Here is a 22,510-nt window from a genome sequence, read left to right on the forward strand (position 1 = left end):
TGAGAGCCATGCGTCCTCCGAAACACAACCCTGCCAAGCCCCACTGCTTTTTGAGACAGTGCTCCCTTAACCAGGAAGACAGCCGCACCAATGTGTCGGAGGAAACACTATCCAACTGGCGACCGTGTCAGCGTGCATGCGCCCGGCCCGCCACAGGAGTTGCTAGAGCGTGATGGGACAAAGACATCTCGGCCGGCCAAACCCTCCCCTAACCCGGACGACACAGCCCGGGATCGAACCCGGATCGGCAGTGACACCTCTAGCACTAACTTGGCTGTATACACGGTGTACCAGTACAGAGTCGATGTGCAGGGACACGAGGTAATTGAGGTAGATATGTAGAAATAGGTAGGGATAAAGTAACTAGGCAACAGGATAGATAAACAGTAACAGCAGTGTATGTGATGAGTCAAAAGCGTTAGTGCAAAAAAGGTCAATGCAGATAGTTAGTCTGGTTTGCTATTTATCTAACAACCTATGGGTTGATTTGAGCTTGAGCATTACTGAAAGATGGCAGCCTTCCCCTTGTCATCCAAAGCCTACTGCCAATAACAGAGTTGAAGGAAGACTGCTAAGACTGGAGCTCATGCTAAGGACCTCTCCCTGCCTAAGCCCCATTATTCACAAGGCTCCTTTTACTTGGCTGATGCCTGCCTGCCTGCCTGCCGGCTGGCCCTGTGATGTGCAGCTAACTAACATCTGTAACGGCCGTTGGGGAAGTTTCCACAGAAACACATTCCTCTAACATCATCTCATACGGAGTCTGCAGTGTCTTAAAGACACTCTTAAAGGGGCAGGGAGAAGATGGAGGGTAGTAAAGACACTCAAATGGGCAGAGGGAGATACCGGGGAGATGGGAGAGGGGGAAAGGAGGAGACACGGAGCAGGATTAAAGGGGCTTCCTACTGCTGACTTCACAGGCGAGCTCAACTGTACTCATGCACACGCGCTCAAAACACAAATACCCAAATGTACTAAAACCATGCACAAACACATTATCAGACCACAGAGAAACGTGTCCAAACAGTTTAAACAAACACCAGAGATAGTGAAGGCCGGCTAAGGACAGAGTGTTGGGAAAGAAAGTCTCTCAGGTCTCTTCAGTGTTTATTAGCCGTATCATGAACAGAACCCAGTCTGATGAGACCAATGGGATTTGAGAGACCAATGGGATTTTGAGACCGAGAGAGAGAAAGAGAGAAACCGAGAGAGAAAGAGAGCGAAAGAGCAGGCTAAGACAATAGGACAAAGGGGATATTTTTAGATGATGGATTGTGTCGTATTCAGGGCTGTAAAGGGCCAAAGTGTCAGGTACAGAATACAGACGAATGCACTGCTGTGAGATATGTCAACGGAGTGAGTGTGTGTGTGTGAGTGTGTGTGTGTGTGTGTGTGTGTGTGTGTGTGTGTGTGTGTGTGTGTGTGTGTGTGTAAGACGAGTCAACAAGAGGTACGTTTTGTTACCATGACACCCTGCAAGCTCCAAAACAAAGGATTAGGAAAGAGAGGATGATCTGGGATGTGGTGATGAGAGAAGAGGAGCAAAGAGGAGAGGATTTAATCTCTCCATTACCTGCTAGCCAAAGCTCATAACTCAACTCCAGGGGAACATTTCTCCCCCTATCCACCCCCACTTTTCTGCCTGTGTGTGCATTACCTGGTTGAACCTGCGGGTGAAGGCCACAGCATTAGGGGCAGAGCTGTGCTTCTCCTTCTTGTTCCAGCCACAACTTGACAGCTCCTAAACACACAAACACACACACTTAGCCAGAAGTTGACATAACACACACAGTCACAGATTTACATGGTGCACGCATCCACAGGTTCAGCAGCTCCTAAATAAGTCATTAACACAGATTTACATGGTGCACGCATCCACAGGTTCAGCAGCTCCTAAATAAGTCATTAACACAGATTTACATGGTGCACGCATCCACAGGTTCAGCAGCTCCTAAATAAGTCATTAACACAGATTTATACAAAGCACACTCCGGGAAAAACAACAGACTGTCTTGAACGGAGTAAAGAGTTAGTGTATTCCACCAAGGACAAACTCTCTGTTCTGAACAGTTCACTGAGAGGGGAGGGGGCACATTGGGACATGGTAAGGAGTGAGTAGGTGAGTGAGTGAGTGAGTGAGTGAGTGAGTGAGTGAGTGAGTGAGTGAGTGAGTTTTAGGTCAGAAACAGAGAGCTGAAGGGTAGCAGTGTCAGAGTTGTCATAAGGGTAAGTAACTATCCCAATCATCAGAGGGGAGCAGTCGATAATGGTGCACTTGGACAGACTCTGAACTAGCCCTGAGAGAGTGGAGACCACAGAGACAGACAGAGCAGGGGGAGGAGAGCCCTCTCTGGGCACAGCAGACTGGATCAGGTGTCAGGGGCATTATTAGGGGTCAGGGACATTATCAGGGGGCCAGAGAATTGCCAGGGGGCAAGAGACACAGTGACGGAACAGTAGGAAAACGTGTTGCATTCTCTATTAATCAGTTGGACTACTCTCTTGATGACCACCTCCGAGACTGGCTGCCTGATTGTCTGTCTGGAAGAAACAACCACCAGCCCCAAACAATCTGGCCCAGTGACCTACACACATACACACACCCTGGCCCAAATAAATCATATGCAATGGCCCTGTGTGTGTTTCTGTGTGGCGGGGAACAAGTGTTTCACAGATGTATGTGTGTGTGTGTGTGTGTGTGTGTGTGTGTGTGTGTGTGTGTGTGGTAGACCAGTGGTGCCAGCTGTCACATCTCTTACAGCACTCATTTATTTAACCTACACTCCTCTTTAAACATGCGCTCCCCTCTGGCTGTCACTCATCCCCTCCATCCCACTCATGTTATCCACTCCTCCACCATTCTCCTTCCCCATCTCCTAATAATGGCTCCCAGATTGGGACGTTCCATTGGGAGACTGAGTTAGAGCGAGTGAGAGGGAGAGAGATGGATATACAATAAAGGACTATTGTAGATCCCAGGGGAAGACAGTTGTAGTGAAAATGTCTCATATGAGATGTTATTTATTATCACACACACTTAACTTTTTGGTCCACCAGCCACTATGGCAGGTAAATGTAAAAAATCTTTTTTAGCTAAAACGACACCAACAAAACATGAAGAAAAAAAGAACAGACATGCTTTGTAATGTTTCTAAAACAATAATTGTATTACTATTAAGAACTAAATGTGGTATATTGTTTAATTTCATTTTTTTGTGACCTGAGTCTTAACCAAAATATCACAGACGAGATAAAAATGTTCACCTGCCCCTGGAGGTTACTGTGGTAATGGGACTCGAGTCATGTTTGTGCCTGTGTGATTGAGTATGACTAGTTGAAACAGAGAAAAACAAAACAATGTAAATAGCCAAGAAACAAGGACAAAGTCTCACTTCTGTAGACTTCCGTTTCAAGTAAATTTGACCAACTTTTATGCCTGTGCCAGTGCTTATAAAATATTTATCTTTCACTCAGCTCTTCACATGCGTACATCAGCCCCCACCAAGCAGTGTTGCAGCGAGAGGTAGAATAGGCTATATACGGACGGTTCGTAGGTTTGACTTTATGCAATTAATTTACCGGCTATAAAACAAAAAAACGAGGGAAATACTTTGAAAACAGCATTTATATTACTATAAATGTGATCATACTTAACATTTTTATTTCACAAATGCGATTGAAATGCTTGCACAGTGGAGCCTGACCACCCGCCAACGTGGCTGGTGAAATAGACATCTTACCCGCCAATACCAAAATCTACCTGCATTTGGCAGGTGTTCATTTTAGGCCCTGCACACACACACACACACACACACACACTATTAAACCTTGAATAACCTCAATTCAATAGAAATATTTCACTTGGTCTCAAAGCACCTGACTCGGTGTGGGGGTTTAACTCACTCCATCCACCAGCAGTGTAGAAGGCAGCACCCAGCCACCTGCCATTCCCTTATAACCTAAACCTAAAACTTTATAACCCTAACCGAACACATTCCTCTCATCTGAACTAAAGGAAACCCTAAATGATATCTCATAACAGAAAGGGCCCTACTTACAACGCTCTCATATAAGCTGTCCCAATTACAACCGGTGTGTGTAAAATCAGCAGGGAACTGTTGTACAGCTAATACAGCTAACTTTATCATCCCATTTCACTCTATAGGCATTAAAAACAACAGAGCTTTAAAACAGCTCAACACGGATGGCCCTTTAGTGCCTGGGTTTGACGAGGTGGTCCTGGTGAGTGTGTGAAGAGAGGTTTGACGAGGTAGAAGCGTTCAGTAGAGGACTTTAATGGGGCTAGTAAAGTGCAGTCAGCCTGCTGAAACAAACCACAGATGGGTTTCACTAGTTTCCACAATGTCCTGGCCTAGGGGTGGCCGCCAGGATCAAGTACCAGAATCAAAGTCACAGAATCAATCAATGATATTACCCTAACAAACAGCTCCAGTCTGTTGCGTAACACCATTTTCTACTTGGTCCATTTGATTTATGTCATGTCTGAGCCATGCCTTTCTCGAATCGGTGACAATGCCTTGCGCTTTGAGCGTACATTTGTATTAAAGTCAATATGATTATTTGAGATGCAGTGGTTGTCTGGGCAGTTGTAGTTGGTCCCAGCCCCATCCTACCCTCACCGCTTTCTAGTTCTAAAATCAGCAGTACACACACCCCTGACTGACAGATGATTCCACAGCATGTATTTTGAAGTTGTCACACACACAGTTAAAGCAGCTCCAGCCAAACCACTAACAGAGCTGATCTAATGTGAGATACCACAGCCACTTCTCTGCTCTGAGCCTTGGTTCAGTCAACACAGTGGAAACCTGGAGCTCCACACACCCTGTGGACCAGACCAGAACGAGAGAATCAGCTGGAGCTAGAGGAGAGAGAGAGAAAGGAGGGGAGAGGGAGGTTGACTAAGGTTGACAGCAATCGTAATGGAAAGTAACTTGTGTGTGATAAAATTACATCCAGGCCTGTGCTGTAAGGCCAGGAGACAGAAAGGCAGTAAGAGACAATCCTAATTGCCTGAGCGGCAGTCTTCTGAACACTACAGAAACATTACCTTCAGCGCTGACGACTGATTGGCATTCAGACCATTACCTCGCCTGCCTCTAGGAAGACCTATGAAATGTTGGTGTAAAAATGCATCTCTCAGACAGTGCTTCATTACCTAGCGCCAGCCCCCTGTTAGCTAGTGTTATATGTTAGGTGGTGGTTAGTTCATCATATCCTGCGAATATGTATGCATCCCTATTCCCTACATGGCCGGTTCTACATGACGTGTAGGAGATGGGTTTTCCAGAAACTCTAGGCCTATAATGTCCGTTATACTCCTATCCTGTTCACTTTCCCACACAGCTAATGTCATGGCTCATAAAATGGTATGAGAGGAGCGATGTGATCAGACAAGCACGTAGACCAGCGGTTCCCAAACTAGGGGTCACTGTCAAAATCCAGAAGAAGAAAAAAATATATATAAAGTTGAAGTCGAAAGTTTACATTGTTTTTTTAAATGTTAGTTTTCACAATTTCTGACATTTAATCCTAGTAAAAATTCCATGTGTTAGGTCAGTTAGGATCACCACTTCATTTTAAGAATGTGAAATGTCAGAATAACAGTAGAAAGAATGATTTATTTCAGCTTTTATTTCTTTCACCACATTCCCAGCGGGTGAGAAGTTTACATACACACTCAATTAGTATTTGGTAGCATTGCCTTTAAATTGTTTAACTTGGGTCAAACATTTCTGTTAGCCTTCCACAAGCTTCCCACAATAAGTTGGGTGAATTTTGGCCCATTCCTCCTGACAGAGCTGTTGTAACTGAGTCAGGTTTGTAGGCTCCTTGCTCGCACACGCCTTTTCAGTTCTACCCACAAATTTTCTATAGGATTGAGGTCAGGGCTTTGTCATGGTCACTCCAATACCTTGACTTTGTTGTCCTTAAGCCATTTTGCCACAACTTTGGAAGTATGCTTGGGGTCATTGTCCATTTGGAAGACCCATTTGCGACCAAGCTTTAACTTCCTGACTGATGTCTTGAGATGTTGCTTCAATATATCCACATCATTTTCCTGCCTCATGATGCCATCTATTTTGTGAAGTGCACCAGGCCCTCCTGTAGCAAAGCACCCCGACAACATGATGCTGCCAACCCCGTGCTTCCCGGTTGGGATGGTGTTCTTCAGCTTGTAAGCCTCCCCCCTTTTTCCTCCAAACATAACGATGATTATTATGGCCAAACAGTTCTATTTTTGTTTCATCAGACCAGAGGACATTTCTACACAAAGTACGATCTTTGTCCCCATGTGCAGTTGCAAACCGTAGTCTGGCTTTTTTATGGTGGTTTTGGAGCAGTGGCTTCTTCCTTGCTGAGCGGCCTTTCAGGTAATGTCGATATAGGACTCGTTTTACTGTGGATATAGACACTTTAGTACCCGTTTCCTGCAGCATCTTCACAAGGTCCTTTGCTGTTGTTCTGGGATTGATTTGCACTTTTCGCACCAAAGTACGTTCATCTCTAGGAGACAGAACGAGTCTCTTCCCTGAGCGGTGTGACGGCTGTGTGGTCCCATGGTGTTTATACTTGCGTACTATTGTTTGTACAGGTGATCGTGGTACTTTCAGGCATTTGGAAATTGCTCCCAAGGATGAACCAGACTTGTGGAGGTCTACACTTTTTTCTGAGGTCTTGGCTGATTTCTTTTGATTTTCCCAAAATGTCAAGCAAAGAGGTACTGAGTTTGAAGGTAGGCCTTGAAATACATCCACAGGCACACCTCCAATTGACTCAAATTATGTAAATTAGCCAATCAGAAGCTTCTGAAGCCATGATATCATTTTCTGGAATTTCCCAAGCTGTTTAAAAGGCACAGTCAACTTAGTGTATGTAAACTTCTGACCCACTGGAATTGTGATACAGTGAATAAGTAAAATAATCTGTCTGTAAACAATTGTTTGAAAAATGACTTGTGTCATGCACAAAGAAGATGTTCTAACCGACTTGTAGAAACTAGAGTTTGTTAACAAGAAATGTGTGGAGTGGTTGAAAAACGAGTTTTAATGATCCCAACCTAAGTGTATGTAAACTTCCCACTTCAACTGTAGTAATCAAAAAAGTGTATTGGTTAATTTTCTTCAAAGTAGCCACCCTTTGCCTTGATGATAGCTTTGCACATGCTTGTCATTCTCTGAACCAGCTTCATAACCCAACACACCTTCAGGCTGTGTAAGGGCTATTTGACCAAGAAGAAAAGTGATGGGAGTGCTGCATCAGATGACCTGGCCTCCACAATCACCTGACCTCAACCCAATTGAGATGGTTTGGGATGAGTTGAACCGCAGAGCGAATGAAAATCAGCCAACAAGTGCTCAGCATATGTGGTAACTCCTTCAAGACTGTTGGAAAAGCATTCCAGGTGGTTGAGAGAATGCAAAGCTGTCATCAAGGCAAAGCGTGGCTACTTTGAAGAAAATCCAATATACTTTCATTTGTTAAACACTTTTGGCTACATGATTCCATATGTTATTTCATAGTTTTGATGTCTTCACTATTATTCTTCAATGTAGAAAATTAATAAAAATCCTTGAATGAGTAAGTGTCGAAACTTTTGACTGGTACTGTACGTGATCTTTAAACTATGAGGGCCCTGTTCCATGTTTGGGAGAAGTTGAGCGTGTTTTCTATTTCCAGTGTGTCTCTCTGTCTGTGTGTGGTGGGTACAGACTTCTAAGGGAACTGGCATACCACGCAGTGGTTTGTATTAGAGCTATCTGATGCCATTTCCCTACAAGCCAAAAACAATCGCTGCCCGCCAAAACCTAATTTACTTCCCCTGCTGTTGATGTAACCACAGGGTAAAAACATGGCTATTTTACTCTAGTTCTCTTGCACTGTTCATGTTTCAGCACCAAAACAGACAGATGAGCATATGGAGAGAGATGGAGGGGAGAGAGGAGGACAGAGACAACAGGATGAAATGCTATCTACAGTCTCTCTCTAGCCAGGATCCAATCGGACCCACGTCACTCTTCTCTTACCAGAACCAGACCTGGGCTAGAAATAACTTTTCATAAAACGGCGCTTGTAAACTGCACTAGAAAGACATGGCTTCAGTTACACGTTTCCAGCAGCTCAACAACTTCTTTCCCCCTCTCTCCCCTTTCATCCCCCTCTATGAATCTGTCTATTTTTTATATAGTTTTCCAATTCCCAGAAAACAGATCCAGAAGCTGTTGAGGGAGACTCAGAGGACTGGATGTCACTGGCATCTTACACGTCCAATAGCCTACCAGCTACCTATAGCACCTGTGGAGGACAGTGAGCTGAAACATTTAACGTGTTGCAAATTATGAATCGATAGAGTTGAAGATTCACTATTCTATTGGACAGGTAGAAAATAATAAACTCAGCAAAAAAAGAAATGTCCTCTCACTGTAAACTGTGTTTATTTTCAGCAAACAACATGTGTAAATATTTGTGCGAACATAATCAGATTCAACAACAGACAAACTGAACAAGTTCCACAGACATGTGACTAACAGAAATGGAATAATGTGTCCCTGAACAAAAAGGGGGGGGGGGGGGGGGTCAAAATCAAAAGTAACAGTCAGTATCTGGTGTGGCCACCAGCTGCATTAAGCACTGCAGTGCATCTCCTCCTCATAGACTGCACCAGATTTGCCAGTTCTTGCTGTGAGATGTTACCCCACTCTTCCACCAAGGCACCTGCAAGTTCTCTGACATTTCTGGGGGGAATGGCTCTAGCACTCACCCTCCGATCCAACAGGTCCCAGATGTGCACAACAGGATTGAGATCCGGGCTCTTCGCTGGCCATTGCAGAACACTGACATTCATGCCTTGCAGGAAATCACGCACAGAACGAGCAGTACGGCTGGTGGCATTGTCATGCTGGAGGGTCATGTCAGGATGTGCCTGCAGGAAGGGTACCACATGAGGAAGGAGGTTGTCTTCCCTGTAATGCACAGCATTGAGATTGCCTGCAATGACAACAAGCTCAGTATGATGATGCTGTGACACACCGCCCCAGACCATGATGGACCATCCACCTCCAAATCAATCTGGCTCCAGAGTACAGGCCTCAGTAACGCACATTCCTTTGACGATAAACGCAAATCCGACCATCACCCCTGGTGAGACTAAACCGCAACTCGTCAGTGAAGAGCACTTTTTGCCCGCCCTGTCTGGTCCAGCGACGGTGGGTTTGTGCCCATAGGCGACGTTGTTGCCGGTGATGTCTGGTGAGGACCTGCCATACAACAGGCCTACAAGCCCTCAGTCCAGCCTCTCTCAGCCTATTGCGGACAGTCTGAGCACCAATGGAGGGATTGTGCGTTCCTGGTGTAACTCGGGTAGTTGTTGTTGCCATCCTGTACCTTCCCGCAGGTGGGATGTTCAGATGTACCGATCCTGTGCAGGTGTTGTTACACGTGGTCTGCCACTGCGAGGATGATCAGCTGTCTGTCCTGTCTCCCTGTAGCGCTGTCTTAAGCGTCTCACTGTATGGACATTGCAATTTATTGCCGTGGCCACATCTGCAGTCCTCATGCCTCCTTGCAGCATGCCTAAGGCACGTTCACACAGATGAGCAGGGACCCTGGACATCTCTTTTGGTATTTTTCAGAGTCAGTAAAAAGGCCTCTTCAGTGTCTTAAGTTTTCATAACTGTGACCTTTATTGCCTACTGTCTGTAAGCTCTTAGTGTCTTAACGACCGTTCCACAGGTGCATGTTCATTAATTGTTTATGCTTCATTGAACAAGCAAGCATAGGAAACAGTGGTTTAAACCCTTTACAATGAAGATCTGTGAAGTTATTAGGATTTTTACGGATTATCTTTCAAATACAGGGTTGTTTCTTTTTTTGTTGAGTTTATAAGAGAAGACACACCTCACTGGAGACACACTGGTTGAACCAACGTTGTTCGTACGTAATTTCAAAGGAATTACGTTGCACCAACATAAAATACACGTTGAAATCTGTGCCCAGTGGGACAATACTACAGATAAACCAGTCAGTCCACTCTTACACTCCGCTCTGTGGCTTCTCTCCATCTCCTCTAGGGAGAAACTTTACTTTCAGGCTCAACTCAAACCATCTGCTCCATGTCAGTTCTTGCATCATAATGGTCATGTCTGGCTTAATCACACACACACACACACACACACACACACGTTATGGAAAACACATTCTTGTAAATGGACCACTGTGTTCTTGATAAAAGCAATAATGTCTGATTTAATCACTCTGCTATGAAAGGAGGCTGATGCCAAGCGCAGTGTTTTCCACAAGCACATGGCATAGCCAGCCAAACAGAAAAAGTAGACAGCCAGGATTCCCCAGGCCGGGGTTAAGAATCTTTTGCTGAACAAGCTCTATTTTGGTGGCCTCCGGTACATTTTAATGCCTTGATTCCATCTGAAATACACAGCAAAATTACCGAAAATGTATGAATTCCTTATATTGTTCATTTTTTGGGATATCATCTAGGCCTATATGATCTACACTATTTTCTAAGTAAGAGAACATTACAACTTTATTTTACGTATTTAGTATTTTACGGCAAGATATGAATTGACACAATTTATGTGTTTTCTTCAAATTATGCATTTTATTTGATTATTATTAAGTAAATAGCCAAAATGATCTTGAGAAGAATTAAAGGTTACATTTAAATAAAACATTGTGTGATGGGCACTTTTTAAATTGAAAAATAGGTCTCTAAAAATAAGCAGAACAGATGCTCAATTAAGTTCTGGGTCTATACTTGTTAAGAGAAGAGAGAACGACATCAGTTAAATTAGTGAAAGAAGTTACTTTGCAAATCCATTTGTGAATTGCAGTGTAATTTGTACAAAACAAATACTTGTTTAACAACTGACCCACAGATTTATTCTCAAGTAATCTTGGAAGAGTCTGTTGAATTCTACAGGCTTCAAGCACCCTTTTAAGAGGCATTTTCTCAGTCATCTGCAATGCAGGTATGATTGAAGAATGAAGCAGGTGTTAATCATGGGCTTTGAAGAGGCATTTGACTTTGATTAAATCAGTAGACCTATATCAATATTTATGAAACGACCATATAAATATCATAAGCTCTTAAAACAATTCAATCAGTTATCATATTTTGGACGAGAGTGCAAATATCGTTTCACTAGCCTACCTACACTAGTGTCCTGCAGTGAGGAGGATTCACCATCTTCATAAATTTTTTTCATAATTTATCTATCGATAATAAAATGAAACGTTTTTATAAAGTCCTTTTCACATTAGCAGATGTCAGAGTTTACTTGTCCCGATGCCATACCATAGACAATTATTTTGCATGATTTATGAATGGCAAGAATATGAGATTGACTGAATAAAGTCAGTTCGACACCATTTATAAACTAGTCAAGCTTGCTGTTCAATCAATCTAATGACAGTAAGTCCATGCGCCAGCACTTCGTGGCTGTATATGAAACACGCGAAAATAAAATAAATATGTGCCAGAAAACAATAGGCTAAGTGGATTTCGACTCGCCGTTATCACAATATGGGTCATGCAAATTGACTCATAGGCGAAGAAGGAGCATCATGCTCTCTCCCTCCGTGTAAAGACATTTGACTGCAAACACAGCGTACAGAAAACACACCACCAGGTACCGGAAGAGAACGAAAAATGTCAAACCAGCAGTGTTCCCCTGTCATCGCTCACTTTGTGACTGTCAGGCAGGCGCCTGTCCTATCAACAGATCGCTAGAAGATGCATATCGTTCATTCTAGCGGGAGAGGGCTCGGCTGACTTTTTTTTCCTGCCTTGCGAACTGTAAAAAAAAATCTAAAATTGCCAAGTTAATTTAAGTGGAAAAAGTACATGGCTGAAATTGAGTGTACAACAGGCTGGAAAGCCGACAGCTGGCGCTAGAGGAAAGCACTGCAAGCGGTCTGTTCTTCAATGCAGTCAATGTGGCACACACCAGAGTATGTGAGCAGAGTTGAGCGGTTGGAAATCCCGCTCATGGAACATGGTGCCTTCCTTTCCAACCACTCCGCTAAAAACCTGCTCCTCGCTCACAGGAAAAAAAAATAACTGCTGCTCCAAAAATCACAATTTAACCAACGCCCATCAATGTGTGTGCCTACCTGGACCAACCATTTGGTTTCGAAGAGCTGAAACCAAACCATATGATTTGAATGAAAATTATTTTAATAAACATGAACATGTGAATGTAAGAAGCGCTCATCATTTCAAATTGGCTACATGTCATATTAAACAGCATATAAACTCTAAATAGGTCAGAAGCCATAAAGGGAGACTAAGAAGTAATTATTTTGGCTATATTATTTCTAGGCTATAGCCTACAAATAAATACATTGTGAAGCAGGTGTGAGTGCGACAGACTGGTAGGGACTTAACGCCTCAGAATTGGAACATTTCATGTATTAAATCATTATAGCGTATAAATTGCGCATATAGGCTGTGACTAACTTAAAATTAAAAACAAATTGAACCAAATATGACTTACTAGTGCCGTTGAATTCATTTTTAGAAACAGGGGCTTGGACAGTGTGAGGCTTCAGGCTCATGTGACCGTGCCTGGAGAGCAGGCCAGCAAAGGAGGAAATCCTCGTCGCACTTGCAGAGTCACTGGGGATGCTAAACACGCTTTTGGCTACTCTTGCCAGGCTGGGCAGAGATGCTGAGTTTATTTTTCTATAGGTAGGCCTAAAGGTTGTTAGGCAATATAACCCAATCAAAATGGAATGCTCCTTGAAAGTGAGAACATGCCAGGCCTATTGTACAGATAATAGAATACAAATGAACAACATTTTAGAGATCAGATTCTTAGTTTAGAAATACAATGACAGTTATCTACCCATCTCGTTCCTTTATTTTAGCCTGCGCACATAGTAAGTACACCTTCATGCTTTCGGGATACATGTCTTTTCAGATTCAACAATGATTCTTTAGTTGTGGACACTACATTACCACACTCCCTCTCTTACCTTGATTTTGCACCTGTGTGTTTGATCAGTTTCTTTATGGAAATATATAGTTAACTCCATGAGAGTAGCTAAAGCAAAGGGCTATAGCCGCACACAAGTAGACAACAAATGCATGCTGGGCCTGGCATGCCCTTAGCTCGTGAAGTGAGCGCTACTGGAGCCGGCCTTCACGGATGCTCCGGCCTTCGCGGATGCTCAGATGCTCCGGCCTTTGACAATCACACTCAGCGCTCCAATCAAATTGGGCATGCTCCGCTCAGACTCTGGCACACACACAAACTCGCTCACACAGACATACCCTGTTAAGACTGTTACGATATGTTTTATAGTGGTTAGAGAAGCATATTCTAAAAGGGCAATACCAATATAAAGCCTCAGGTCATAACACACGGCTATTTACAGTTATTAAGAAGTTATTAGACAGCACGGTGAGAATATTACTCCATAACATGAGATTAAACATACCAGACCAATGATACAAATATAGCCTACTGCTGACTTTTCATTAGAGTCCAGCAGATGACAACTTTTCCATGACGCAGTGGTCTCACAGCTTCCTAGCTCTGCTGCCTGCTTCCTCTGCTCTGCGAGGGTCACTGCTTTCATAAACCCTGCTGCTGTAAAATTATTATTTCAACTTTAACCAACGACCAGGACAGCTTGGAAACAATTGGACTGAAAATATGACGGTTATTTGTTCATTCAAATTAAGATGCAAGACATCAACATTAAAAGGAAAGATTCACCCATTTTGAATGTTATATTGTTTAGTGTATCTCAGCAATGTTCTATCGATTCCCCGGGTCATTTCATTTGTATCTGAGCTATTGCCGTTCAAAGCAGGCAGAAATTTGACCGATATGACATAGCATTGCGATTAATCCTCTGAGTAAAATAATAAATAAAATACAAAACATTAAAATCTGTCAGTTTAAAATAGAGATATCATTTTGTTTTGCATGGGCTGCATCTCAATCCACCGCATCTTCCTACGTTGTTCTGCATCTGTGGTGGAAGGTGGCCGAGCTACAGCAGCGTCTGTCAGACCCTGAGACATTCTCACAAAAAATTCTGTAGCGTCCGAACAAACTAATATGACCACCTTATGGAATGACGGGACTCTTAACGTACACAATGGTGTCCTCCGTTTTGCTGTTTGACCCCCACAAACCCCACGGGACTCATCCGGAGTCGGTAACGCTGATGTGCCTACTTCGGTCTGTAGCGTCTGAACCGCTTGGGCTACAAACTAATATGAACTCTGTAGATGGGGAAAGAGACTCATGAATAAGATGGTGTTCTCCATGACCCCCATAACTACCACGGGACTCGTCTGAATGTAACCCATACAAATTACACTAATGTACTTGTCCTCTTGCTCAGTTGTGCACCGGGGCCTCCCACTCTTTCTATTCTGGTTAGAGCCAGTTTGCACTGTTCTGTGAAGGGAGTAGTACACAGCTTTGTATGAGATCTTCAGTTTCTTGGCAATTTCTCGCATGGAATAGCCTTAATTTCTCAGAACAAGAATAGACTGACGAGTTTCAGAAGAAAGTGCTTTGTTTCTAGCCGTTTTGAGCCTGTAATCGAACCCATTTACATTTTACATTTACGTCATTTAGCAGACGCTCTTATCCAGAGCGACTTACAAATTGGTGCATTCACCTTATGATATCCAGTGGAACAACCACTTTACAATAGTACATCTATATCTTTTTTTTGGGGGGGGGGGTTAGAAGGATTACTTAATCCTATCCCAGGTATTCCTTAAAGAGATGGGGTTTCAGGTGTCTCCGGAAGGTGATTGACTCCGCTGTCCTGGCGTCGTGAGGGAGCTTGTTCCACCATTGGGGTGCCAGAGCAGCGAATAGTTTTGACTGGGCTGAGCGGGAACTGTGCTTCCGCAGAGGTAGGGAGGCGAGCAGGCCAGAGGTGGATGAACGCAGTGCCCTTCTTTGGGTGTAGGGACTGATCAAAGCCTGAAGGTACGGAGGTGCCGTTCCCCTCACAGCTCCGTAGGCAAGCACCATGGTCTTGTAGCAGATGCGAGCTTCAACTGGAAGCCAGTGGAGTGTGCGGAGGAGCGGGGTGACGTGAGAGAACTTGGGAAGGTTGAACACCAGACGGGCTGCGGCGTTCTGGATGAGTTGTAGGGGTTTGATGGCACAGGCAGGGAGCCCCGCCAACAGCGAGTTGCAGTAATCCAGACGGGAGATGACAAGTGCCAGGATTAGGACCTGCGCCGCTTCCTGTGTGAAGCAGGGTCGTACTCTGCGAATGTTGTAGAGCATGAACCTACAGGATCGGGTCACCGCCTTGATGTTAGCCCACAAATGCTGACGCTCCAGATATTCAACTAGTCTAAAGAAGACCAGTTTTATTGCTTCTTTAAATCAGAACAACAGTTTTCAGCTGTGCTAACATAATTGCAAAAGGGTTTTCTAAATGATCAATTAGCCTTTTAAAATGATACACTTGGATTAGCTAACACAACGTGCCATTGAAACACAGGAGTGATGGTTGCTGATAATAGGCCTCTGTACACCTATGTAGATATTCCATTTTTTTTTTTTTTTAAATCAGCCGTTTCCAGCTACAATAGTCATTTACAACATTAACAATGTATACACTGTATTTCTGATCAATTTGATGTTATTTTAAAAATTGACAAAATAAAAAAAAAGTGCTTTTCTTTCAAAAACAAGGACATTTCTAACAGACCCCAAACTTTTGAACGGTAGTGTACATCTCCCCTAGATATAGGCCAAAATTCAAAACCTTATGATACATTTTTTACTCTCCTTTTTTGACATTTATAAATGTGTTGTTCAATGTGTTTCTATGCGCTATAGTAGCAGAGGCCAAATTCTATATTTTAAATCAGATTGACATAGGTATTTTGATAGCTGAAGGGGTTGTAAAATTCTAAATCAAATAGCTAAAAGGAGCCATGGTATGACCATGTTAAAACAATACCATAGGTTAGCTTAGTAGAACCCCCGCCCCAACGGCTTAGAATTTTACAGGTAATCGGAATATGATTTTTAGATCGCGGAAACATCTATCACACATGTCAGATTGAAAATGGTGAGATTGTAGACTCCTAAATTGATAGTGCAGTTTGTTTAGGCGATTTTACAGCCAACTAGCTACTCACATGTTGATAAGACTTTGGTACTGTGTGTAGCTACAGTATACAAGCAAGCCAGGCCATAGAGATAGTATTGCATTGTGGGTTTTATAGTCGACTTGAGGCAAAAGATGTCCACAATGATTTTCACATGTTGCTACCAACCTTATAACGCCAAAATGAAACACTTGTTTACAAAAAGTATTGTTCACATATTATTGTTATTCAACACTGTAAATGATAGGAATTAGTGGTTTGTGTTGGATTTTTCCTTAAACGTCTTTATGAGGGTCTGGTGGTGTTAAAAACAGGTACAGTGGGGAAGGAGTAATGAAGAGAAGTGATCCAGTTAATCCTCTACAGTTAAACTACTGTAGCATCACTGGCCTGGTTCAGAATTCAAACACATCACGTCATGGAAAACAACAGACCTCAACGTGCCTCGTTCTCTTTTGGAAAAACTGATTAATCAGCTTTCATTATTGCATAAAACGTGCTATGTCATGTACCATTAAAACTCTTCAACGTTGAGTAGTTAAATCCAAGCTTGGAGAGAGGGAGACTGAGGGCTTTGTACTGCATGAGCAACTCTGACTTCTGTGTACTGTGCATTGACGTCAATGAGAGAGTTCCGTAAAAATTCAAGTTCGGCATCTCCAGTTAAGATTTGGCCCAAGTGGAGAGACAGTCAGAAAGATCCAGCTGTGTTGAGTGTCCAGAGCAGTAGCAGAAGGCATGTTTATTTCAGTAGCATAACAGGAGGTACTTTATAGGATACTAAAAGATAAGGAGAAGAAGAACTGTCCATCTGTCCATCACAATAAAATACTAACTACAGTCCCAGCCTTCCAAGTCTCTCCAGTCTTGTTATTCACTACATTCATATGCATAGATTCAATTAAAACCACTGAGTGAATTAACAGGACACACACACACAGTGGACACACATCTATACCGTTGACACAGACGTTTTTTCCATTCTAGACGTGAGGGAGAGGGAGAGTGACAGGAGTGTTAACTCCAGCTGTGGCGCCGGACATTTGACCAGCAACATTTTAATTTACCGGACATTTGAGAAATCTGCCTGACCCATATGCTTTGGCTGCAAAAACGGATTAGGGCGTCCACCCACGGTGCTCAGAATGACAGAAATCACATTTAGATTAAGGTCATTCATATTAACAGAACATGCAACATGGTCCTTCTTACCAAATTCTGATGTCCTCAGCCAACAACACAAGTAACGAACAGCAAAATCACTAGCCTGTGTCAATTTATTATCCCCCATAGTATAAAAGTTTACTTATTCTATTGGTCAGCTTGTCGAGAAAGAAACGGCCTATTCCAAACAGACTCTGGGACAGTTGAGGGAAGATGATCCCAAATTCCAAAATCAACCAGTAGGCCTAGGCTACATAAAAAAATATATAAAAAGCAATGAGTCTGATGCAACAGATCAGAACGTTTAGCTTAAAATGTTGATATACAAATGTATTCACATTATAAGAATAGCAACGCACAAGGCAGTAGGCTACGTGGGAATGTTCGTCACATAATGCAATTAGCGGAAAACACTGTCAAAGCGGCACTGCACATGCCAGTGGTTTCACCTGACAGATGAAAATATCCGTTAGAAATGTAGAAAGAGAGGATCTAATAAGCAAGGTAAGACACGCCTCATAACATTCAGGTTTCAAACAAAGTATATGTTCTCAAAATGCATATCCTACTGCATCCAGCTCATTGCAAAGTAGTGTGTGACACGCTGTTGACGTCTTCTGTTGCCGTTTGACAGATTTTCCGCTAAAAGGTTCTGCATGCTGTACGCGTGACAAAGATACTGTACATAACGAATATACTGTACACTACACACGCAGCAAATTAATTATACTAAACTATGCAAATTAACCTATAGACCAATAAGCATGACCAGTGAAATATATTTCCATCGACATGCATTTCTATTAATTAATAGGCTAAAAAGCATTATTTTGCAATGGGGCTTGCGCCAATTTTATTTAACGACTTTTACTTTTTTTTGGGGGGGGGGGGGGGGGGCAAAGCCTGCTATTACTGCCTAACGGAAACCCTGACGCAGACACATGCACAAACCCACATTAGCGCAAGATCAGAGACAAAACACAGAGCAGGAAGAGGCCTCTATCCCTGTCAACACACAGTGCTCTCTTCTCAAATTAAGTCAAATGTAATTTGTTACATGCTTCGCAAACAACAGGTGAGGACGAACAGTGAAATGCCCTTCTCAACATTGCAGAAAAAAATTGAAGTAGTAGTAGAAAAATACTAACACGAAGGAATAAGATACACAACGAGTAACAATAACTTGGCTATATACACAGGGTACCAGTACAGAGTCGATATGCAGGGGTACGAGGTAATTTAGGTAGACACTAAAAAAGTGTTCACACCACTTTTTCCTCATTTTGTTACTGCCTGAATTTAAAATAGATTAAATTGAGATTGTGTGTGTGGGGCAGTGACACACACAATACTTAATTCCACTTTGACATTATTGGGTATTTTTTTTATTTTTACAAATTAATTAAAGGAAAAGCTGAAATGTCTTGAGTGAATAAGTATTCCACCACTGATATGGCAAGCATAAAAACAATCAGGAGTAAAAATGTGCTTAACAAATCACATAAGTTGCATCGACTCAATTTGCAATAATAATGTTTAACATGATTTATGAATGACTACTTCATCTCTGTACCGCACACATACAGATAATTGTAAGGTCCCGCAATCCAGCAGTGAATTTCAAACACAGATTCAACCACAAAGACCAGGGAGTTTTTCCAATGACTCGCAAAGAAGGGAACCTACTGGTAGGATAAATAAAAGCAGACATTGAATATCCATTTGAGCATGGTGAAGTTATTAATTAATTACACTTTGGGTGGTGTATCAATACACCCAGTCACTACAAAAATACTCAGTTTGCTGGAAAGGAAGGACTCTGCTCAGGGATTTCACCACGAGGCCAATGGTGACTTTAAAACAGTTACAGAGTTTAATATCTGTGATAAGAGAAAACAGAGGATGGACCAACAACATTGAAGTTACTCCACAATACTAACCTAACTGACAGTGAAAAGAAGGAAGCCTGTACAAAATAAAAATATTCCAAACCATGCATCCTATTTGTCACAAGGCACTAAAGTAATAAGGCAAAAAATGTGGCAAAGCAATTTACTTTTTGTCCTGAAACCAAAGTGTAATTTTTGGAGCAAATCCAACACAACATTTATTACTGAGTACCAATCTCCATATTTTCAAGAATAGTGGTGGCTGCATCATGTTAAGGGTATGCTTGTAATCGTTAAGGACTAGACAGTTTTTCAAGATAAAAAAGTAAACATAATGGAGCTAAGTACCGGCAAAACCCTACAGGAAACCCTGGTTTAGTCTGCTTTCCACCAGACACTGGGAGATGAATTCACCTTTAAGCTGAACAATAACCTTAAACAAAAGGCCAAATCTACACTGGAGTTGCTTACCAAGAAGACATTGAATGTTCCTGAGTGGCCGTGTTACAGTTTTGACCTAAAATCTACTTGAAAATCTATGGAAGACCTGAAAATTGTTGTCTAGCAAAGAACAACCAATTTGACAGAGCTTGAAGAATGTTTTAAAGAATAACGTGCAAGTCTTGCACAATCCAGGTGTGGAAAGCTCTTAGAGACAAAAAGGGTCAATGCAGATATTGGTTAAATATTTAAATAACTATTTATTAGTAGTATAGCTTGAGGGGTTCAAGCTGTTTAAGATCCTGTTGGTTCCAGACTTGGTGCATCGGTACCACTTCCCCCTCACCTCTACTATCCCCCTCGTCCCTGCACCCAATCTTTCACCTTATTTAATGTCCCTTCTGCTCTCCCTCCATCCTTCCTATTTTTCTCATCTTCCCCATCTCTCTCTATTTTCCATCCCATCTTCTCATTTTCTTCCAACTCCATCAGTCATAAAAGTGAAGGGCCCAGAACGCTACATTGGGTTTCAATGTGAGGCGAGATCATCAAATGCCTAGTCAGTCTGTCAGAACAGAACACAAGGGCATGTAATCTCCATAAATCCCTTGGAGCAGAGCTGTGGAAAGGCACCAACAGACAACAGTAAAACGTCCATTAATTGGAGTTTGAATCATTGGCGGGCTCAGGCAGGCAGAACTGTCCCACTCTACAGGCTAGTAACAACACATCCATTTTAACCACTAACCTTAACTAAATTACTTACTTTCTTACTTAAACTGCAACAGGTGACAAAATCTAGTTTGAGCATAGGTGGAACAAATAGGCCTACCCTACACTGCTAACCAATCAGAAGCCAGAGTGATTCCACATGGTGGTGGTGTGATGTGGACGGACGGACGCTGCTTTAAGTGGTCTACTGTGGCCAACCTTAAACACAGGTTATCCCTGAGGTCTGTCAGCTCGCTTTACAAGGTTACAGAGAGCCAGCGCACAGATACACATGCTTACACTGGCTTTCACGTAGACCATTTATAGGGTGTGAGAATGAGTGTGTGTGTGTGTAGTGATCATGGAGTGTGAGGTGTGTAAGAAGAGAAGCAGGGGGACAGACAGACAGTCCTGTACTGTAACTCACCTCAGGCTGAATGGCTTTGAACACCGGAGCATCCATGAGAGTGATCTGACCCTGGAGAGAGAAGGGGGGGGAGAGAGAAGGAGCGAGAGCGCGAGAGAGAAGAGAAGAGAGAAGGAGCGAGAGCGAGAGCGAGAGAGCGAGAGAGAGCGAGAGCGAAGGGGAGAGAGAGAGAGAGAGAGCGAAGGGGAGAGCGCGCGAAGGAGAGGGAGAGCGAAGGGGAGAGCGAGCGCGAGAGAGAGAGAGAGAGAGCGAGAGGGCGAGAGCGAGAGCGAGAGGCGAGAGGGCGCGCGAAGGGGAGAGGGAGAGCGAGAGGCGAGAGCGAGAGCGAAGGGGAGAGGGAGAGCGAAGGGGAGAGCGAGAGCGAAGGGGAGAGCGAGAGCGAAGGGGAGAGCGAGAGCGAAGGGGAGAGCGAGAGCGAAGGGGAGAGCGAGAGCGAAGGGGAGAGCGAGAGCGAAGGGGAGAGCGAGAGCGAAGGGGAGAGCGAGAGCGAAGGGGAGAGGAGAGCGAGAGCGGAGAGAGAGAGAGAGAGAGAGCGAGAGAGAGAGCGAGAGCGAGAGCGAAGGGGAGAGCGAGAGCGAAGGGGAGAGAGCGAGAGGAGAGAGAGCGAGAGGCGAAGAGCGAAGGGGAGAGAGAGCGGGAGAGCGAGAGCGAAGGGGAGAGCGAGAGCGAGAGGGAGAGAGCGAAGGGGAGAGCGAGAGCGAAGGGGAGAGCGAGAGCGAAGGGGAGAGGGAGAGCGAAGGGGAGAGCGAGAGCGAAGGGAGAGAGAGCGAAGGGAGAGAGAGCGAGAGCGGAGAGCGAGAGCGAAGGGGAGGAGAGCGAAGGGGAGAGCGAGAGCGAAGGGGAGAGCGAGAGCGAAGGGGAGAGCGAGAGCGAAGGGGAGAGCGAGAGCGAAGGGGAGAGGGAGAGAGAGAGCGAGAGCGAGAGAGAGAGCGAGAGAGCGAAGGGGAGAGAGAGCGAGAGAGAGAGAGCGAAGGGGAGAGAGAGCGAAGGGGAGAGAGAGCGAAGGGGAGAGAGAGCGAAGGGGAGAGAGAGCGAAGGGGAGAGAGAGCGAAGGGGAGAGAGAGCGAAGGGGAGAGAGAGCGAAGGGGAGAGAGAGCGAAGGGGAGAGAGAGCGAAGGGGAGAGAGAGCGAAGGGGAGAGAGAGCGAAGGGGAGAGAGAGCGAAGGGGAGAGAGAGCGAAGGGGAGAGAGAGCGAAGGGGGAGAGAGAGCGAAGGGGAGAGCGAGCGAAGGGGAGAGCGAGAGCGAAGGGGAGAGCGAGAGCGAAGGGGAGAGCGAGAGCGAGAGGGGAGAGCGAGAGCGAGAGAGGGAGAGCGAGAGCGAAGGGGAGAGCGAGAGCGAAGGGAGAGCGAGAGCGAAGGGAGAGAGCGAGAGCGAAGGGGAGAGCGAGAGAGAGAGCGGAGAGCGAGAGAGAGAGCGAGAGCGAGAGAGAGAGCGAGAGAGCGAAGGGGAGAGAGAGCGAAGGGGAGAGAGAGCGAAGGGGAGAGAGAGCGAAGGGGAGAGAGCGAAGGCGAGAGGGGACGAGAGAGCGAGAGCGAAGGGGAGAGAGAGCGAAGGGAAGCGAAGGGAGAGAGAGCGAAGGGAGAGCGAGGGAGAGAGAGCGAAGGGAGAGCGAAGGGAGAGAGAGCGAAGAGAGAGCGAAGGGAGAGAGAGCGAGAGAGAGCGAAGGGGAGAGAGAGAGCGAGAGAGAGAGCGAGAGCGAAGGGGAGGAGAGAGCGCGCGAAGGGGAGAGGGAG

The 22,510-nt window shown here is 44.3% G+C and overlaps 1 protein-coding gene across 5 annotated transcripts in view; it reads right to left on the reverse strand.

The window, feature by feature from the left end:
- Positions 1 to 22,510, reverse strand: part of LOC106584283 (ras-specific guanine nucleotide-releasing factor RalGPS2) — a 153,201-nt gene that overhangs the window by 81,011 nt on the left and 49,680 nt on the right. For all 5 annotated transcript variants that reach the window (XM_014169354.3, XM_014169351.3, XM_045706123.2 and 2 more), the window contains exons 5-6: positions 20,777 to 20,827; positions 1,658 to 1,741 (exon numbers count right to left, since the gene is read on the reverse strand). In XM_014169354.3, coding sequence (XP_014024829.1) covers positions 1,658 to 1,741; positions 20,777 to 20,827 — 135 coding nt within the window. The remainder of the gene's footprint in view (positions 1 to 1,657; positions 1,742 to 20,776; positions 20,828 to 22,510) is intronic.

Source organism: Salmo salar, chromosome 23 (genome assembly GCF_965601325.2).
Source record: "Salmo salar chromosome 23, fSalSal1, whole genome shotgun sequence".
Classification (NCBI taxonomy): Eukaryota; Metazoa; Chordata; class Actinopteri; order Salmoniformes; family Salmonidae; genus Salmo; species Salmo salar.